The sequence below is a fragment of the Sebastes umbrosus genome, chromosome 20, assembly GCF_015220745.1.
Source record: "Sebastes umbrosus isolate fSebUmb1 chromosome 20, fSebUmb1.pri, whole genome shotgun sequence".
Lineage (NCBI taxonomy): Eukaryota > Metazoa > Chordata > Actinopteri > Perciformes > Sebastidae > Sebastes > Sebastes umbrosus.
The window spans coordinates 24,884,852-24,901,988 of NC_051288.1; the positions used below are offsets into that span (position 1 = coordinate 24,884,852).

A 17,137-nucleotide genomic window follows, 5' to 3' on the forward strand; every position below is an offset into this window, starting at 1 on the left:
ATATTTTATACATAAATAAAAACATATTTTTGTATTTTTTTATTTTTATTTTTATTTTTCTATTTATATTTTATATACTTCTGTGTAGCTTGTGAATTTCCCCCTGGGGATCAGTCAAGTCGTATTTGTTGATTATATATTTTGTATTTATAATCTGAATATGGAAAGTAACTAAAGTTATCAAATAAATGTAGTGAAGTAATAAGTACAATATTTTCCTCTGAATTGTAGTGGAGTAGGAGAACAACGTAGCTCATAAAAATTGCAACTTGTATTTTTTATTTTTCTTTATTTTTAATATTTTTTTAATTTTTAAATTTTTTTTTTTAAATTTTTAAATTTTTTTAATTTTTTTGTATTTATATTTTATATAATTTTTATTTTTTATTTTTTATTTTTTATTTTTTTTTATTTTAAATTTCTTTTTGTATTTATATTTTATATTTAAATAAAAACATATTTTTTTATTTTTATTTTTTATTTTTTTATATTTTTAAATTTCTTTTTGTATTTATATTTTATACATAAATAAAAACATATTTTTTTTATTTTTATTTTTATTTTTCTATTTATATTTTATATACTTCTGTGTAGCTTGTGAATTTCCCCCTGGGGATCAGTCAAGTCTTATTTGTTGATTATATATTTTTTTATTTTTAATTAGAATATGGAAAGTAACTAAAGTTATCAAATAAATGTAGTGAAGTAATAAGTAAAATATTTTCCTCTGAATTGTAGTGGAGTAGGAGTACAACGTAGCTCCTAAATATTGCAACTTGTATTTTTTTTTTATTTTTTTTTTTATTCTTTATTTTTAATTTATTTTTTAATTTTTAATTTTTTTACTTTTTTTTTTTTTTTATTTATATTTTATATATAAATAAAAATATATATTTTTTTATTTTTATTTTTATTTTTATTTTTTTATTTTTTTTATTTTTTGATTTCTTTTTGTATTTATATTTTATATATAAATAAAAACATTTTTTATTTTTTTTATTTTAATTTTAATTTTTCTATTTATATTTTATATATATTTTATATACTACTGTGTAGCTTGTGAATTTCCCCCTGGGGATCAGTCAAGTCTTATTTGTTGATTATATATATTGTATTTTTAATCTAAATATGAAAAGTAACTAAAGTTATCAAATAAATATAGTGAAGTAATAAGTACAGTATTTTCCTCTGAATTGTAGTGGAGTAGGAGAACAACGTAGCATAACATAGTAAGTATAAGTACCTAAAGTCCAGTAGCAGAGTAAATGAACTGAATGAATGATTGCATTGTGTGATGTGTTTCCGGTGTCCTGTCCCTTTAAGAGCTGCAGAGTCACGTGGTCCTGTGTGTCATGTGATTCTTCAGTCTGACTATAAACAGCTTCTTCTTCTTCTTCTTCTTCTTCTTCTTCTCTGTACTCCTAACACTAAACACTAAACATCCGACGATATATGTTTACAAGCTGGACTTACTGCAGTAAAACCTACCAGGTAAGAACAACACTTCTGTTTCCTTCATTTAATCAAAGTCATTCAAACAGCTAGCTTAGCTGTTAGCCGCCTAGCATGCTAAGCTAGCTTGTTGTTGTCTGGTTCTGCTGGTTTGTAGAAAGATGCTGATGCTGATGCTGATGTTGAGATAACAGCTGATTTCAGCTACTGTAAACTAAATGTTTATTTGGTCAAGTTCAAGTACAATATGTGTTATAATCCTGCTGAGTATTTATCACAGTATCATGGTGATTAATGGTGATTAATGGTGATTAATGGTGAATAATGATGATTAATGGTGAATAATGGTGTATTTCTGTTGTTGTTTAGGTTGTAAGAGGAGTATTTATCACAGTATAATGGTGATTAATGGTGATTAATGGTGAATAATGATGATTAATGGTGAATAATGGTGTATTTCTGTTGTTGTTTAGGTTGTAAGAGGAGTATTTATCACAGTATAATGGTGATTAATGGTGTATTTTGTTGTTCTCTAGGTTGTTAGAGGATTATGCAGCACAGATCTGTCTGTTAATAACAACTGAACTCATTCTACCTGTCTCCAAGTCACCTGCTAATAATGGTAAAGTACCCTCACTACTGCATTAATAATAGTATAATGTATAGTGCATTTACTCAAGTACTATTTGAGGTATCTGTAGTTAAATATTATAATTCTTTTCTACTTTATGCTTTATATTTCACTGCATTTCAGAGGGAAATATTGTATTTTTTTACTCCACTACATTTGTTGATAACTTAAGTTATTTTGAAATTATATAAATTATAATAATATAATATATAATTGTAATAATATAAAGTTATTTTGCAGAGTCTGATACATAATATAAATTATAATAATATAATATAAAATTAAATAATATAATATAAATTATAATTTAAAAAGGACTTTTACTGTGGTATTGCTATTTTTTTACTTGTACTTTTACTAAAGTAAAAAAGGACTTTTACTGTGGTATTTTTATTTCAGTAAAATATATGAATATTTCCACCACTGATTAGATATTATGTAAGGGGTTGAATTTGTGTCTTTTCATTTGTCTGAGTCAGCAACAAAACAACACTCCTGAAGCTGAGAGAGATTCAATACAGTACATTCAATACAGTACATTCAATAACGTACATACATTCAGTACGTTTCTCTACAATTTTTATTTCATATAAAGATATTACTTTGTTCCTGGGGAAACTCTGATGGGCTTTTTCTTTTTGCTATTTTCTGACGAATTATAGATTAAACAACTAATCAATTAACCAAGAAAATAATCAGACTAATCAATCATCACTTCAGTTTTTTATTTCAGGTGTGTTTCTTTCTTCATTAGTTTCCACATTTCTGCAGCTCTATTTAACTGATAACTCTGCATTTGTACAGTTTTTGTTCATGAACGGTGAAAAATTGAGCTAAAATAATGTTCTCTTTAGCGCTGAATAACCTTTTTGTCTTCTTGAACTGTGCAATTTTCTGTTTATCAGACACGGTTTCTCAATGGACCTCTTTCAAACTACTGAAGCAGTTATTTGACGCCACGTACTGTTTCAACAAATCTACTAGAGCTGAAACGATTAGTCAGTTAATAGATTATTCGCATAACAAAAAATTAACCACTATTTTGATAATTGATTATTGGTTTCATTCATTTATCAACCAAAAATGACAAATATTCTCTTGTTTCAACTTTTAAAATGTTACAGTTTGCTGTTTTTTCTTTATTTTATATGACAAAAGAATGTAATATTTTAAGTTTTAGACTGTTAGTGAGGTGAAACTGGAAGATTGAAGATATTACCGTGACATCCTGGAAAGTGTGAATGCCATTTTTGTCTCTAAACGATTAATCGATGATGAAAATAATCTTTAGTTGCAGCTTTTAAATTACAAAAGTATTGCTGGAGGAACAACAATCCTTCATAGTAAACTGTATATTAATTAAATCTTAGAAAGTGATTTTTGGCAAAGGTGCAGTAGTTGTTTAGGGATATGAAATACCAAAGATATGAGTACAATACATGGAAAAAAGGGGACATGAACTTTCCAGCAAAGATGTGTTTGTTTAGTGTTGAAATCCAGTTTATCAGAAGGAATTCCTGCTGAGCTGCTGTACATATTTATCTTTGTTATCTTTCTCCACATTGATTCAGTTTCTCACAACCTGAAGAAACCCAGAAACCTAAAAGATTAGATCTGATGACAAAAGTTCAGGATCTTTGTATGTTGTCAGACCACATTGCATCATGCTACGATGCTGACAGCCTTCTCCTCTCCTCTCCTCTCCTCTCCTCTCCTCTCCTCTCCTCTCCTCTCGTCTCGTCTCGTCTCCTCTCCTCTCCTCCTCTCTCCTCTCCTCTCCTCTCCTCTCCTCTCCTCAGACTCTGCAGATGGGGTTCCTGGTTCTGGCTCTGCTGGGTTTGAGCTCAGCGCTGGTCTGTCCTGATGGAGGCATGTGTGAGGACAAAAACACCTGCTGCATGAACACTGTGGGAGGATACGGCTGCTGTCCACTTCCTCATGTGAGTTACCATCTATCATCACGTGTCTGAAACAGGAGGGAGTTATTTATATTAAACTAGTCGCTCAGTAACACACTTGTTGCTGATACAAAGTTCAAGTTACTTATTTGCCATTTGAACAGGTACAAATATTAACCTTCTGAGACACACAATAGAGCTGTTTTTGTCTCTTTTAGGGGGGTGCAGGGGGTCTTTAGGGTGAGATAGCAGGTCAACAGTAGACGTCACATAGAAGTGGTGTACATCATCTGAAAGCTGAGAACCTGAAGAGTAATTTGAGATGCAGCTCAGCGCTGTGTGTCAAGTTGTTCTAGTCATAAATCATAAATAGAAATTAATTAATTATTTAAAATGAATTGCAAAAGTGTGCTAGCATGACATGGTACCATGCATTCATTAGGTTTTCTAGATTAGGGTGTGTTTGGAGGAGTCTATATTACATAGTAAATAGAGAATTTAAGGTGTGTACTTGGTGAACTCTGCTGCTCCGTGTTCTGTGATTTTCAATAAACCCTTTGTCGTCTCTCACCGTCTCTTTTCTTTTTAATCCTCCTTCAGGCCGAGTGTTGTTCAGACCACCTCCACTGCTGCTTTGAGGGGACGGTTTGTGATCTCGTTCACTCCAAATGTGTTAATAAGACCGTTTCCCTGCCCTGGATGAGGCGTGTTCCAACCAAACAGGCCCTGCTCGTCCCTCAGGTAACGACAACAAAAGGGCTTTGTTGAGTCCAACACGTGTCATTATTTTGTTTACCGTCTCTTCTGAGCTCATTAGACTTTAGTTATGTGGGAAGTTTGAGCTGTTTGTTGAATCTATGGGGCATTACGTTCTGGCAGCCACTGATTGTTTTCTCAACTTCACCCTTTAGACATGCAAATGTAATTATTTGAAGAATGTAGGTCAGACACCACCATTACGACATATCTGCTGCGTTTGCACTTTGTTGATGCTTATCTCTCTTTACTGGTATCCAGTAACAAAATTATGCACAATAAGCTCCTTTATTGAAATGCACTTTTAGACCTTAACATGTAAAATGGTACAAAGTGCAAAGGAAACATAAATGACACATGGACGTGGAAGTAAAGAACTTCAGAAATAAGAGGAAAAAACAGACCAAAGATGCCACAGAAAACAACATGTTGTTGCTGTTTCAGGACAATTAAGTGTATTTACTTTGTCTCCCAGCACAAAGCACTTTACAATAAAGAAATAGGAGTGTACCGGGTAACGTTTTGCTTCTTGCTTCACTCAATTGACTAATTGCTTCAGCTCTCTAGATGTTTTGTTGTTCATGTCTGCAGTGAAATGAACATTACAATCTCTAGGGGGGCCACTAGCAGGACTTTAAGTGCCCGTGGTTTTGCTATACAATTGTACTCAATATATTTCATGACCATAACTGATCTAAAATAATGTCAGTGGAATTTGTTTACACTAATTATATGAGTAGGAAAGAATAAAGTGAATACATCTGCAGTCCTGTCACTGACATGTTGTTGTTTGTGTTGTTGTCATTGGTATGCGTGGGCTGTGATGTGTGATGGTTGCAGCTCGAGGAGAGAGTAAAAGCAGTCATTTGTCCAGACGAGGAGTCTGAATGTCCCGAAGAAACCACTTGCTGCCAGCTTGTTGACGGCTCCTGGGGCTGCTGTCCATTAGCTAAGGTGATGTACATGACTTACTAAAACACAAACCTCTAACACTTCACACCAGGAAACACGTTACATGGTCAGCTGGTCAGCGTTTGATGCTGCCAGCTGCTCTTCTAGCTGCTCTGAGACTGGTTATGTTACCATTAACAACCGTACAAGAAAAATACTTTGAGGTTCAATAATAACTTTTCTGCTGCAAATCAAGATATTTCTGTTTCATTTCAACCGCAGGGATATATCAGCTGAAACTTATCCTTGTATATGTCGCCCAGTACAGATATATTTGAGGTCATGTGAACGGCTCATTGCATGGGTGGAATATAGTCTCAAAAAAGTACAAAATGCAAGTCTCCCTCAAAAATAGTCCAAGGCACACTGTAGTGTTTGAACAAAATTAAAATGCCTTTATTTGACATGGCAATAATTGTTTAAAATGACCTACATGTTGCGACCAACAAAGGTCTTCATCAGGGTCATTGTGATCATTGGACAATGACCACAATGAGTGTTTCTGACAATTTGTCTGAAATGATTTTCTTCTCTTCTACAGGCGGTGTGTTGTGAGGATAAACTCCACTGTTGCCCCGAGGGAACAAAGTGTGATATTGCTCACTCAAAGTGTGTCGCTGCCTCTCTGGAGTCCTTCCCCATGCTGGAGAAACTGCCGGCCAGGAGGAGGGAGAATAGTCCAGGTGGGGAATTCCTCATGTAGATAGTCATGACGTACTTATGTCAGGTCTGAGGTCTACTTGAAAAATCCCATGTGAAGAAGAAACATTTTAAATGGCAAGACACTGAAACCCATCTGTGATTCTATGGCTGTATGCTGATGACACTGTACTAATGTAATGACTTTGTTTCTTCCCTCATGTTTCTGTAGCTTCTACAGTCGGTTCAGTGACGTGTCCTGGTGGAGCGAGCAGCTGCCCAGATAGTTACACATGTTGCCTGCTAACCAGTGGAGACTACGGCTGCTGCCCTTACCCACAGGTACATACGACTCCGTTGCAAATATAGTAGAAAAATATCAGTTTCATTGTATCTTGGTCTGTCTATTCACCAAAAAAAAATGGCAATCTGTTCATATGTTCTGACCAAAACACACATACAAAATACTAACTACTAGTAATTTGTGCAGAGGGAAAATCTTACCAGTCTTGGCGCCATTATAGAGAGATATCCATGTTACTAATTGGTTTATTAAAGATAAAAAAAATGCTTAGATTAACCTTGTTTCGATGTTCATGTTTGGCTGTACTTGTTTAAAACATGACTTGAAGGCTGGATAAGAGTCAACATCATACATTGTTAATACATGCTACTTCAATAACAAGATTAAAGAATGGTAGGGATGTTGCAGATGTAATAATCTGTCTGTTAGATTAGTAACATTTAATATCACATATTACATTTCTTTCAAACAGCGCTGCCAACATCATCTCATCTTTATCTGTGTTGCAGCTAAAATGAATGTTACCTACTGTGGTTTTAATCAGGCCACATAATAATATGAAAAATGGAAAAAGTGCTTGTTTTAAGATGTTATAACATTTGAGCGGATTTTTATGTCAAAGTCAGGCACTGTTTTACCGGGGAGCTCAAATTAAAATCTTCACAGTGGATTGTTGCACACGGTTGTTTTCATTTCACAGCTGCACAGTGATGCCACTGGGAGTATTTCAACAATTTTTTTTAACACTGTTTGGTGTCCTTAGCGGTTAAAAAAAAAAACTGGAATTTCCTACTAAACCCACAAACTTTAATTATTTTTCTGACTCTCTGTTTGATATTTGACTCATGAACAGGCCATGTGCTGCAGCGATCATCTCCACTGTTGCCCTGACAACACTATATGTGACCTGGAGCACGGGGTCTGCAAGTCTGGTGAGACGAGCGTGCCGATGCTGATGAAGATCGCTGCTGTACCCAACGACGGTGAGCAGATATACCCGAGAACGGACTGGATCTATTTTAGATTGATCGAAACATCTGTATTGATCGTTTGGTGTCTGCTCTGACTTCTCGTCCTGTCAGTTGACTGTCCAGACAAGAAGTCATCGTGTCCTGACCAGACAACGTGCTGCCAGATGATCAACGGCACATATGGCTGCTGTCCGATGCCCAATGTGAGTCACCTGAACTAACAAACCAGAACCTGCAGACCCTGAGTCCTAATCCCTCTTTCATTCTGATGTGTTATTCCCAGGAGTCTATCTTGTGTAGAAGTCGTTGTGGTAAACTGTTGGAATATGTACAACTGTGTTTAGAGCCATAATATCACTGTAGCACTAAGTCACCAAGCTGAGAGAGAAGTCGGGGAAAAGGTGTCCAAAAACGGCAGGACAGTCACCTCATCTGTTGATAATATAGGTACATTTATTTACAATCAAAAGGCTGACAAATCTGCTGATGTGGGATGAAAAAAAAAAGGAAAAGAAGCATGATTAAAATAAAATATAACAATAAAATTACAGACAAAAATAAATAAAAAAAATGTATAAGAGAAAAAAAGTAAAACAAAAGTATAAAGAAAACCAAAGGAAACCCCTCAGTTTGGAGCTAACATCAACATAACATTAAAAAAGGTTTAAATATATATTTTATGGGGGGAGGGGTAGTTGTCTGTTTCCACTTTAAAACAAAAGGAAAGGTATTTTTACGTCTGTATTTCCCAAAAACAAAGTTGGGAAAAAGGTGTCAGAAACAGCAGAAGAATCAGCTCATCTGTCGATCATTTAGGTACATTTATTTACGATAAATAGTACGCTGATATGGGTGGAAAAAAAGGAAATGAAACATGATTCAAATAAAATGTAATAATAAAATTAAAGACAAAAATAAACTTCATAAAAAATTGAAATGCAACAACAAAAATAAGAGGAAAAAAGCAAAAGAAAAATATAAAAAAATAAATAAAACCAAAGGAAAAACCCACAAGTTCTTTTTTTGTTAACAATGCCCAATAAACAGTCAGTGTCCAAAAGTAACAGTTTTGAAAAAGCATAACATTAAATAAGATTTAAAGATATTTTCACGACGCCACCGTTCACTCAGTTCTATGTCTGAAAACTCAAACTGGATCACGCTCTTGAGAATCATTTCCTTCAAATCACAGCAGCTGTTTATTAACAATTATCTGATTCATTTAAGCAAATACAAGTTATATTAATATGAAAGTTGCACATTAACGAGGACCGCATTCCCATAGCCGTCATTGTGGAGTGTCAGCTAGTTTATATCAGGTGTTAAGTTATTTATTGTTTCTGCCACGGTGCAGTAGATTATGAGTCATGTTTTCTATACGTTGACGCCGATTAAGATACTTTCCTCTTTTCTTCCAGGCCGTCTGCTGTTCAGATCACGTCCACTGTTGTCCTGAAGGCACCCAGTGTGACGTCGCCCAGAGCGTCTGTGTGACCGCCCGGGGAGAGACCGCCATGACCGTGAAGATCCCCGCCGCCGCTGTCACGGAGCTGCTGGACGTACAGAACAAAGGTCAGAGAGGGGCGGTTGTCTTCATCAGGAGAAATCTATCAAAGCAGAACTTTCACTGTCCAACACCTTCTTGATCTTTAAATTCAATATTTAATTGGCATCAAATAGTTTTCAGCACTTTGATCTGATGTGGTTCAGGTACTGAACCTCAAAAAGTGATACATTAAACGCTACTGCATGTTTTTCTTTTAATCACTCCAGATATTACATTTTAATGATTTCATGTGAGAGTTATAAATTCTGGTTTCTGGCTGTGATGCTGTTTATGTTCCCGACTAATAACTTTATTTTCGTAGCTTTTTTCAAAAGAAAGTTACAAAGTGCTTCACAAAACACATAAAACCAACGGATGTAAAATCCAACTAATTAAGATTAAAATATGGAGCAATTTTAACAGATTAAATTAAAAAGAATAAATGCAGTAGAAGTGCAGAATAAAACATTTTAAGAAATACAATTTTGTTTCTAGGGGAGATTTTAAATGAAGATAAAGAGCCATCTTACCTGATCAAACAAGGGCTTCAACAATTCAATTATCGATTATTTTGTAGGTTATTTATTTGATTAATTGCCGGTGAAGTCTTCAGTTACCTATACACACATTGAAATGTGCTTTTAACTTCAAATGTTCAGTCTACACTTGTAAAAAAACTGAGTCAAGAAACAAATCATCACATCTGAGAAGCTGGAACAAGTGAATGTTTGCTTTATAAATTATTATTTGATTAGGAAAAATAGTTTTCTCTCAGTTAAAGGGATAGTTTGGATGTTTTAAAGTGTGGTTGTATGAGGTACTTTTCCATAGTCAGTGTATTACCTACAGTAGATGGAGTAGGGCAGCAGCAAAACAGATTTTAGACGCCTAAAAAAATCATTATCAGTTTAAGTGTAAGCTATATTTAAATATAGATAGATAGATAGATAGACAGAGTAACAATAACACTATATGCAAAAGCAAGTGTGCAAACTACAGTTTTTGTTTTAAAATAAAATGAAATGAGGTAGTAAACCAATGTGCAAATTCCACCTGTGCAAGATTATTAGAGGTATGAAACAGAATGGAGTCTGGTTCTATCTGGTTGAGACAACTATAAAAGAGAGCATCTACTACGTATGTGACTAAAGCCTTTAGTGAAAAGAAGAAGTGACACCTCTGTAGCTGCTCATCTCTGCTGCAGGCTGGAGGCTCCAGGATACTACTAGCATAACACACCTGAAACTCTGACTGAACTGTCGGTGGTTGAGTTGCATTGTGGGTAATGTAGGCAACAGGTTTTGACAAGAAGGGAAGGAAGAATGCATGGAATAAAAAAAGGGGTTTTAGTTGTGCTAAACAATGTTCTAGGAATGCTACTCTTTTGAATACAGTTTGCTTTCGTGTGCTCTGATAATAATGTTTGTCTTTCAGTCGGTTCTGTTCCCTGCAACGACTCGGTGGCATGCGCTGATGGAGACACCTGCTGTAAATCTCCAGAGGGAGAATGGGCCTGTTGTCCGCTACCTAAGGTACCGACATACTGATGTGTATGAGTCACACAGGCCGACTGTGTTTGGCTCTCTGTCCAGCTGCACTGAATACACTCAGATCACCATTCATCTCCCGTCTGCAGGGTTTAGTTATCAGTGATGTCGACAAATGGCTTCTCGCCTAATCTCGGCTCAGAAACACTCGGGGGAATTTTTTTTTGTTGCAACACTCGTGTGTAGAAATATGAGTAATGCAAACTTGTATTCAGTCTTTGTACGTTTTCCAGTTTCGTTGTCCAGAAATAGACGTCAGTTCTCCTGCACAGACACACATTACAGTAGATGCTAAATAATAATAAATATGTAATTCAGCTTGTTTGTTTCTCCTCCCTGCAGGCCGTGTGTTGTGACGACCACCTGCACTGTTGTCCCCACGACACCGTTTGTAACCTCGAAGCCTCCACGTGTGACGACCCCTCGGGCAGCACCGTGATGCCCTGGCTCGCCAAAGTGCCCGCCTTCCCCTTACTGACCGATAACAGCAAGTGTGACAAGACTACGTCGTGCCCCGGGAAATCCACCTGCTGCAAGACGGAGAGTGGAGGCTGGGCCTGCTGTCCTCTGCCTCAGGTAATACGGCACCCGAGTGATGATACTTAAAAGGGCGATCTACACAGTCAGCATTTGTTTTCTGGAGCGTTTTTTGATTTCCGTCACTTGTCCGTCTCAGAAAATGTTCTGGTATTTAACAAGGTTTGGTTTGGGACTTTAAAGCTTTATGAAACAGTAAAATCGGTCTGTGTTCTGTGTTCCTGTCAGGCCGTGTGCTGTGACGACCACGTCCACTGCTGCCCTCACGATACCGTCTGCAACCTGGAGGCTGAGACTTGTGACGACCCGTCGGGTTTCCTACCTTCCCTCCGCTGGGCGGAGAAGGTGTCGGCTCTGACCTCGGAGGTGGAGGAGGAGAAATGTGACAAGGAGACGATGTGTCCGGGAGGCACCACCTGCTGTAGGAGAGACTCTGGACAGTGGGCCTGCTGCCCTTTACCTCAGGTCAGTACAAGAGCTTAAGGGCAAAACACACCAGTGTCATCTGAGGGTTTGTTTGTTCTTGTAACGTTATTAAAGGCTTCCAGGATGTAGAAGTCCTGTTAGTTAACTCACAGCCGGACCACTTTTACACTCTGGATGGACATGAAACTCTCCAGGTTGAATCATGAGAACAAAAGATGAACAACTTTGTTAGAAAATATTTGGTTCTTTGATTAAACGTTCCAAAGTACAAGAAGCCTGTTGACATAAAAACTGAAGGAGAGAAGTTAATTAGCACTCCCAATACTCGAAAGAACACAACTTGTAATTGCGATCAGTTTTAAAGCTAGAGTGAAGATACTGATATCATATGAAACTAGAAACCCTGATGAATCCAATGGTACCAACCATGCCATACTAGCTTGTCGTGAAGGAGGTTAAATAACGCTCCAAACTTATGTTACATTTTGGCGAGGAAAAACTGTCATGGCCATTTTCAAAGGGGTCCCTTGACCTCTGACCTCCAGATGTGTGAATGTAAATGGGTTCTATGGGTACCCACGAGTCTCCCCTTTACAGACATGCCCACTTTATGATAATCACATGCAGTTTGGGGCAAGTCCTAGTCAAGTCAGCACACTGACACACTGACAGCTGTTGTTGTCTGTTGGGCTGCAGTTTGCCATGTTATGATTGGAGCATATTGTTTTATGCTAAATGCAGTACCTGTGAGGGTTTCTGGACAATATCTGTCATTGTTTTGTGTTGTTAATTGATTTACAATAATAAATATATACATACATTTGCATAAAGCAGCATATTTGTCCACTCCCATGTTGATAAGAGGATTAAATACTTGACAAATCTCCCTTTAAGGTTCATTTAGAACAGATAAAAGATGTCCGTAATAAAATCATTTCCTCCTGAATCTGAAATTTACGGGGATTTCAGGCGTCATTAAAGAGCTGTTTAATCTTCTTCGTTCAGGCCGTGTGCTGTAGCGATCATGAGCACTGCTGCCCTAAAGGTTATAAATGTAACGTGGCTGAACAGACGTGTGATAAACCCGACGGAGGCCTCAGGCTGCCCTGGCTGCAGAAGATCCCGGCCCTGCAGAAGGAGCCCAGTCCCAGAGCGGTTTCCAGTCCAACTGGGCCGGTCAGGAACATGTGTGACGCCCAAACCAGCTGCCCCAAAGACACGACCTGCTGCCTCATGGGCGAGAGCCAGAAATGGGGCTGCTGCCCTCTGCCGAACGTACGTCATTATTCAAACATTCTCACGCACACACAAACACACACAAAGCTACTTACATATGATTTATTGAGTTTTCTTGTTCATCAGGCGGTCTGTTGTAAAGATGAAAACCACTGCTGCCCCGCCGGTCACACCTGTGAACCTCACCGCTCCTCCTGCACAAAGGGCCCCCACGTCGTTATACCCTGGTTCACCAAACTGAGCGCCGTGACGGAGCCGGGCGCCGTGACGGACGTTAAATGTGATGACAAGAGCAGCTGCGCTTCAGGAACGACCTGCTGCAAACTGCAGACGGGAGAGTGGGGCTGCTGCCCGCTGGTCAAGGTCTGTACATTTCTGACTTCACATGCATGTTAGGCTTTTAATTGATGAAAGATCATTTAGTTTATTAACTGTGAGAAACATTAATTAGGTTTGAAAATGCACAGAAAGTCCTCTCTGATTCGGCAGTACGCCTTTTTAGTCCATTTAAAAAGCCCTTTGACACACATTTAAGAGTAAACTAGTGTCGCCTAAGACATTTTATATTTAAAATGAATCATAAAGACTGTTTGGCAACATGGATGAAAGTAGTGTCCTTTTCTTCTGCTTAATGGAGCATTAGCTCCACCAGCTGTTTGTCTTGATGCACCAACTCCTAATATTCATATATATATATATATATATTAAAGGCCAGACTAACAAGGTTGGTTTTGAGTTTGCGTGTAAAAATATCAACAACATTTATTATACATTTATTAATATATATATATATATTAATACATATATATATTAATATATAAATATTAATAAATGTATATATTAATATATATATACATATATTAATACATATATATATTAATATATATGTATATTAATAAATGTATATATTAATATATATATATATATATATATATATTAATAAATGTATATATTAATAAATGTATAATGTATAATAAATGTTGTTATTTTTACAAGCAAACTCAAAACCAACCTTGTTAGTCTGGCCTTTAATTGAGCTTTTATTTATTTATCTATTCATGTATTCTAGTCTGTTTGCATATTGTAATAAGTTTATATACCACGTTAAAGTCTTTATCCTGCCTCTGAAAAAAGGTGTTTTTTTTTGTCCATTATTTTCAGTGCCTGATTGTATCGGGATGTAAGATGTTTTTGAAATTGTAAAACCTTTATCAGAGAGCAGAATAACTTCCAGCACTATTAAGTGTTGAAATGCTTCACCTGTGAGTGTAGTGACGATCTGAATGATATGTTCTTGTTGCGTCTCCTCTTCAGGCGGTTTGCTGTGCCGACCACGAGCACTGCTGTCCTCAGGGCTACACCTGCAACATGCAGACCGGAACGTGCGAGAAGCAGAGCCACGACGCGCTCACCCTCACCCTCACCCTCCCTCAGAGCAAAGTGGTACAGTCCGAGCCCAGAGGCGCCGAGGTCGCCGCAGACGTACCATGTGACGGCACGGGGGAGTCCCACTGCTCCGTGCAGGAGACGTGCTGTAAGGTGTCGGCCACAGAGTGGGCCTGCTGCCCCTATGCCCGGGTACGTTCACACCACTACTACTACTACTCACATGAACGCTTCATATCTGATTTGTTGTCCGTGTTTATGGTGAGACCTTCGTCTTCCTCAGGAATGTGGACCATGTGACCCGTGAACATCGTGTCACACGATCCAAAGAAACTCTCTAGCGTCCCTGTTTTCTGCCTCGTTGAACACCCTGTGTCCCATTTACTATTTTAATAAATCTAAATGTTACACATGCATGGAGGGAAACTGGAGCAACTCACATATGATTTTAATATTATTAGATTAATATAATGGATAAAATATACAGTATGAGTAATGATAATCAGTGTTGAATCATCAACTAGGTAGTTATTCATTCTATTGTTTTCTGTTTCCTCTGACAGGCGGTCTGCTGCTCCGACTCAAAGCACTGCTGTCCTGTTGGATACTCCTGTGACCTGAAGGCTGGAGGCTGCTCCCTGCGCTCCCAGCTGACCTGGGACTCTTTGACCGGGGACAGAAAGAAAGACTTCGTCCAACACGGACTCTAATCCGTCACGAAAGTGCACTGATCTTCTTCCATCTTGATCCATAACATCAACACGTTGTTCTCTGGACGACACTTCCTGTTTGCTTACTCATTCATGGAAGTGCTTTAACCAGGTCCGTGCACTCCTGAGTGGTTTTGGTGGAGGAGACTTGGTGGCAGTGAAGACATTATAATGAAGTAGGAAGCTCATCGGGCGACATGACGGCCTCTCGTTCACTCAAACTTGTTTTGTTATTTCATGTTTTAGCTTCAAGTGAAAAACTGTGTGCAGAAAGTCTTTTCATGTTTTGCACCAACCAGGCAGAATCTTATTAAACATCCACGACCCCGACTCGGTGAGGAAGCAGCATTTCCTTGTTTATTGATTCATGGGCACAGGTTGTTGACCTGGAATTTAAAGGAATACTTGAATACCAAAATGACCAATTACTCACCCTGTGTATTACCTTGAATTCTTGAGGGGGAACTCTTAGTCTCTCACGCCTCCACGGTGAACGGAGAATAAAAAAAACGGTGAAAAAGGTTTAAAAACAGCAAAACTATATTCACTAAAACTGTACTATTTAAAACGATTTGGATTCACACAGACGAGTAGCGCACCCAAAGAACGTACACTGCCAAGAAGTGAAAGCCAATTGTTTGTTCCGCCACTGAACAACTTTCATAGGAATGACTGAATGGAGACGTGTAACCATGGTAACCTGTGACAACGTCTTGGTTTCACACAAAGACTTCGGACCTACTAAAATATCTTGCATAGTGTTTTAGCTACTAAATAGCATGTTAATGTGGAATTTCGGACGCAACCATAATAAGCGTTTTTCAGTCCAAAATGGCGGCATCGGCTGTTGTCAAAAAAACACAGCAGTTTCGTCTCAAGTTTTTTAAATAGAGATGTTTTAGTGGAGATGTTTGGGAAGTAGTGAGCATACGACTGGATAAATGAGACTTTGATTAAACTGCACGAGCTATGTGAGAGTTTGTAAACGGATGTTTTGATCTAGTTTTGCTGTTGTTAAACGTGGCCTTTATTTACTTCAATGCATCATTACTTCTCCCCGGTTTTTGATTCTCCGTTCACCGTAGAGACACAAGAGAAAAATAAAGTTTTCTTCAAGAATTCAAGGCAACACACGAGGAGAGTATTTGGTCATTTTGTGGGTGAAGTATTCCTTTAATGTCTTTGATTTGATTTTGTCTGTGATTTATTGAAAGACCCTGGATAAACTAAGTGAAGATTGATTTAATGTGAAGCAGCGATATAAATCGTTTCTTGCAATTCGGCGCTTTAGTTTTTTTGCAATAATTAAAGTACAACAAGACGATGACTGACCGTACGAACAGGTTGTGCCTTCTGTAATTTCATCATCCGTCATTGGAAAAAGAACAAACATGACACATTTTCGGGCGTTTTTGGACAGTTGAGTTTAGATTTCTATAAACACAGCCAAGAAATAAGAGCCAACACATGTTAGATGTCGTGAGGAAACAAATCCAGGACTCACTCCACCAGCAGGGGATTCAGATGAACTGCGTTGTTTTGTGTGTTTCCAGGCGTTTTCATTGCAGCAGCTGTAGATACACGTTGTCATCGAGTGATTTCTAGCTTTTAGAGTGAATTTTGAAGTTTCCAAAGACTGAAAGATTGTATAGAAATACGGCTCTTGATTTCTGTAATTGGGTGGATGCTTTCACAGAGGAGTTCATGAGAAATTGTGAAGTTATGAATAAATTTGGATCCAGATTGATATTAACGTGCGCTCACCATCCACATCATGTTGTCACTGCTACTTTTACATACTTGGTTCAATAATGTGTGATTTTTGAAATTTTTTGCAGCCCTTTAAAAGGAATACTTTACTGTGAGGAGGAAGAGGAGGGGAAATAAAGTTCTTCAAAATATCAGTTTGCTTGATGTGATAATTAAGTCCAGTGAGGTCATCCTTGAAGTTGTATCAGTTGGCAGGATGTGCAGACTCTCACACAACAAGCCCACACACTTCCTCTGGCCTTTTCCCTCCATATATCCTCTTACCCCCCCGCCTCCATCGCTCCTAGTCATCAGAAAGTTGTTATGACGACGAGTAAATACAAGAGAGACGGGTGGAGACACAGCTGTGGGGGGTTGTGTGTGTGTGTGTGTCCCAC

General features: G+C 37.7%; 1 protein-coding gene across 1 annotated transcript; it reads left to right on the forward strand.

Moving 5' to 3' along the window:
• The first annotated feature begins 1,327 nt into the window (after window positions 1-1,327).
• On the forward strand, window positions 1,328-15,338 carry grnb (granulin b). The gene is made up of 17 exons (XM_037754801.1): window positions 1,328-1,491; window positions 1,989-2,074; window positions 3,883-4,023; window positions 4,582-4,722; window positions 5,578-5,691; window positions 6,230-6,371; window positions 6,560-6,669; window positions 7,485-7,614; window positions 7,714-7,805; window positions 9,021-9,174; window positions 10,583-10,680; window positions 11,038-11,271; window positions 11,461-11,697; window positions 12,664-12,933; window positions 13,021-13,257; window positions 14,209-14,472; window positions 14,844-15,338. The coding sequence occupies exons 2-17, from the start codon at window positions 2,072-2,074 to the stop codon at window positions 14,988-14,990; spliced, it is 2,514 nt and encodes an 837-aa protein (XP_037610729.1). The 5' UTR covers window positions 1,328-1,491; window positions 1,989-2,071; the 3' UTR covers window positions 14,991-15,338.
• Window positions 15,339-17,137: the final 1,799 nt, after the last annotated feature.

Bases quoted from the DNA above. Each gene is read 5' to 3' on its own strand.
- grnb (XM_037754801.1), top strand. The intron at 11,272-11,460 runs GTAATACGGCAC...TGTTCCTGTCAG, and splicing joins CCTGCTGTCCTCTGCCTCAG to GCCGTGTGCTGTGACGACCA. The intron at 14,473-14,843 runs GTACGTTCACAC...TTCCTCTGACAG, and splicing joins CCTGCTGCCCCTATGCCCGG to GCGGTCTGCTGCTCCGACTC.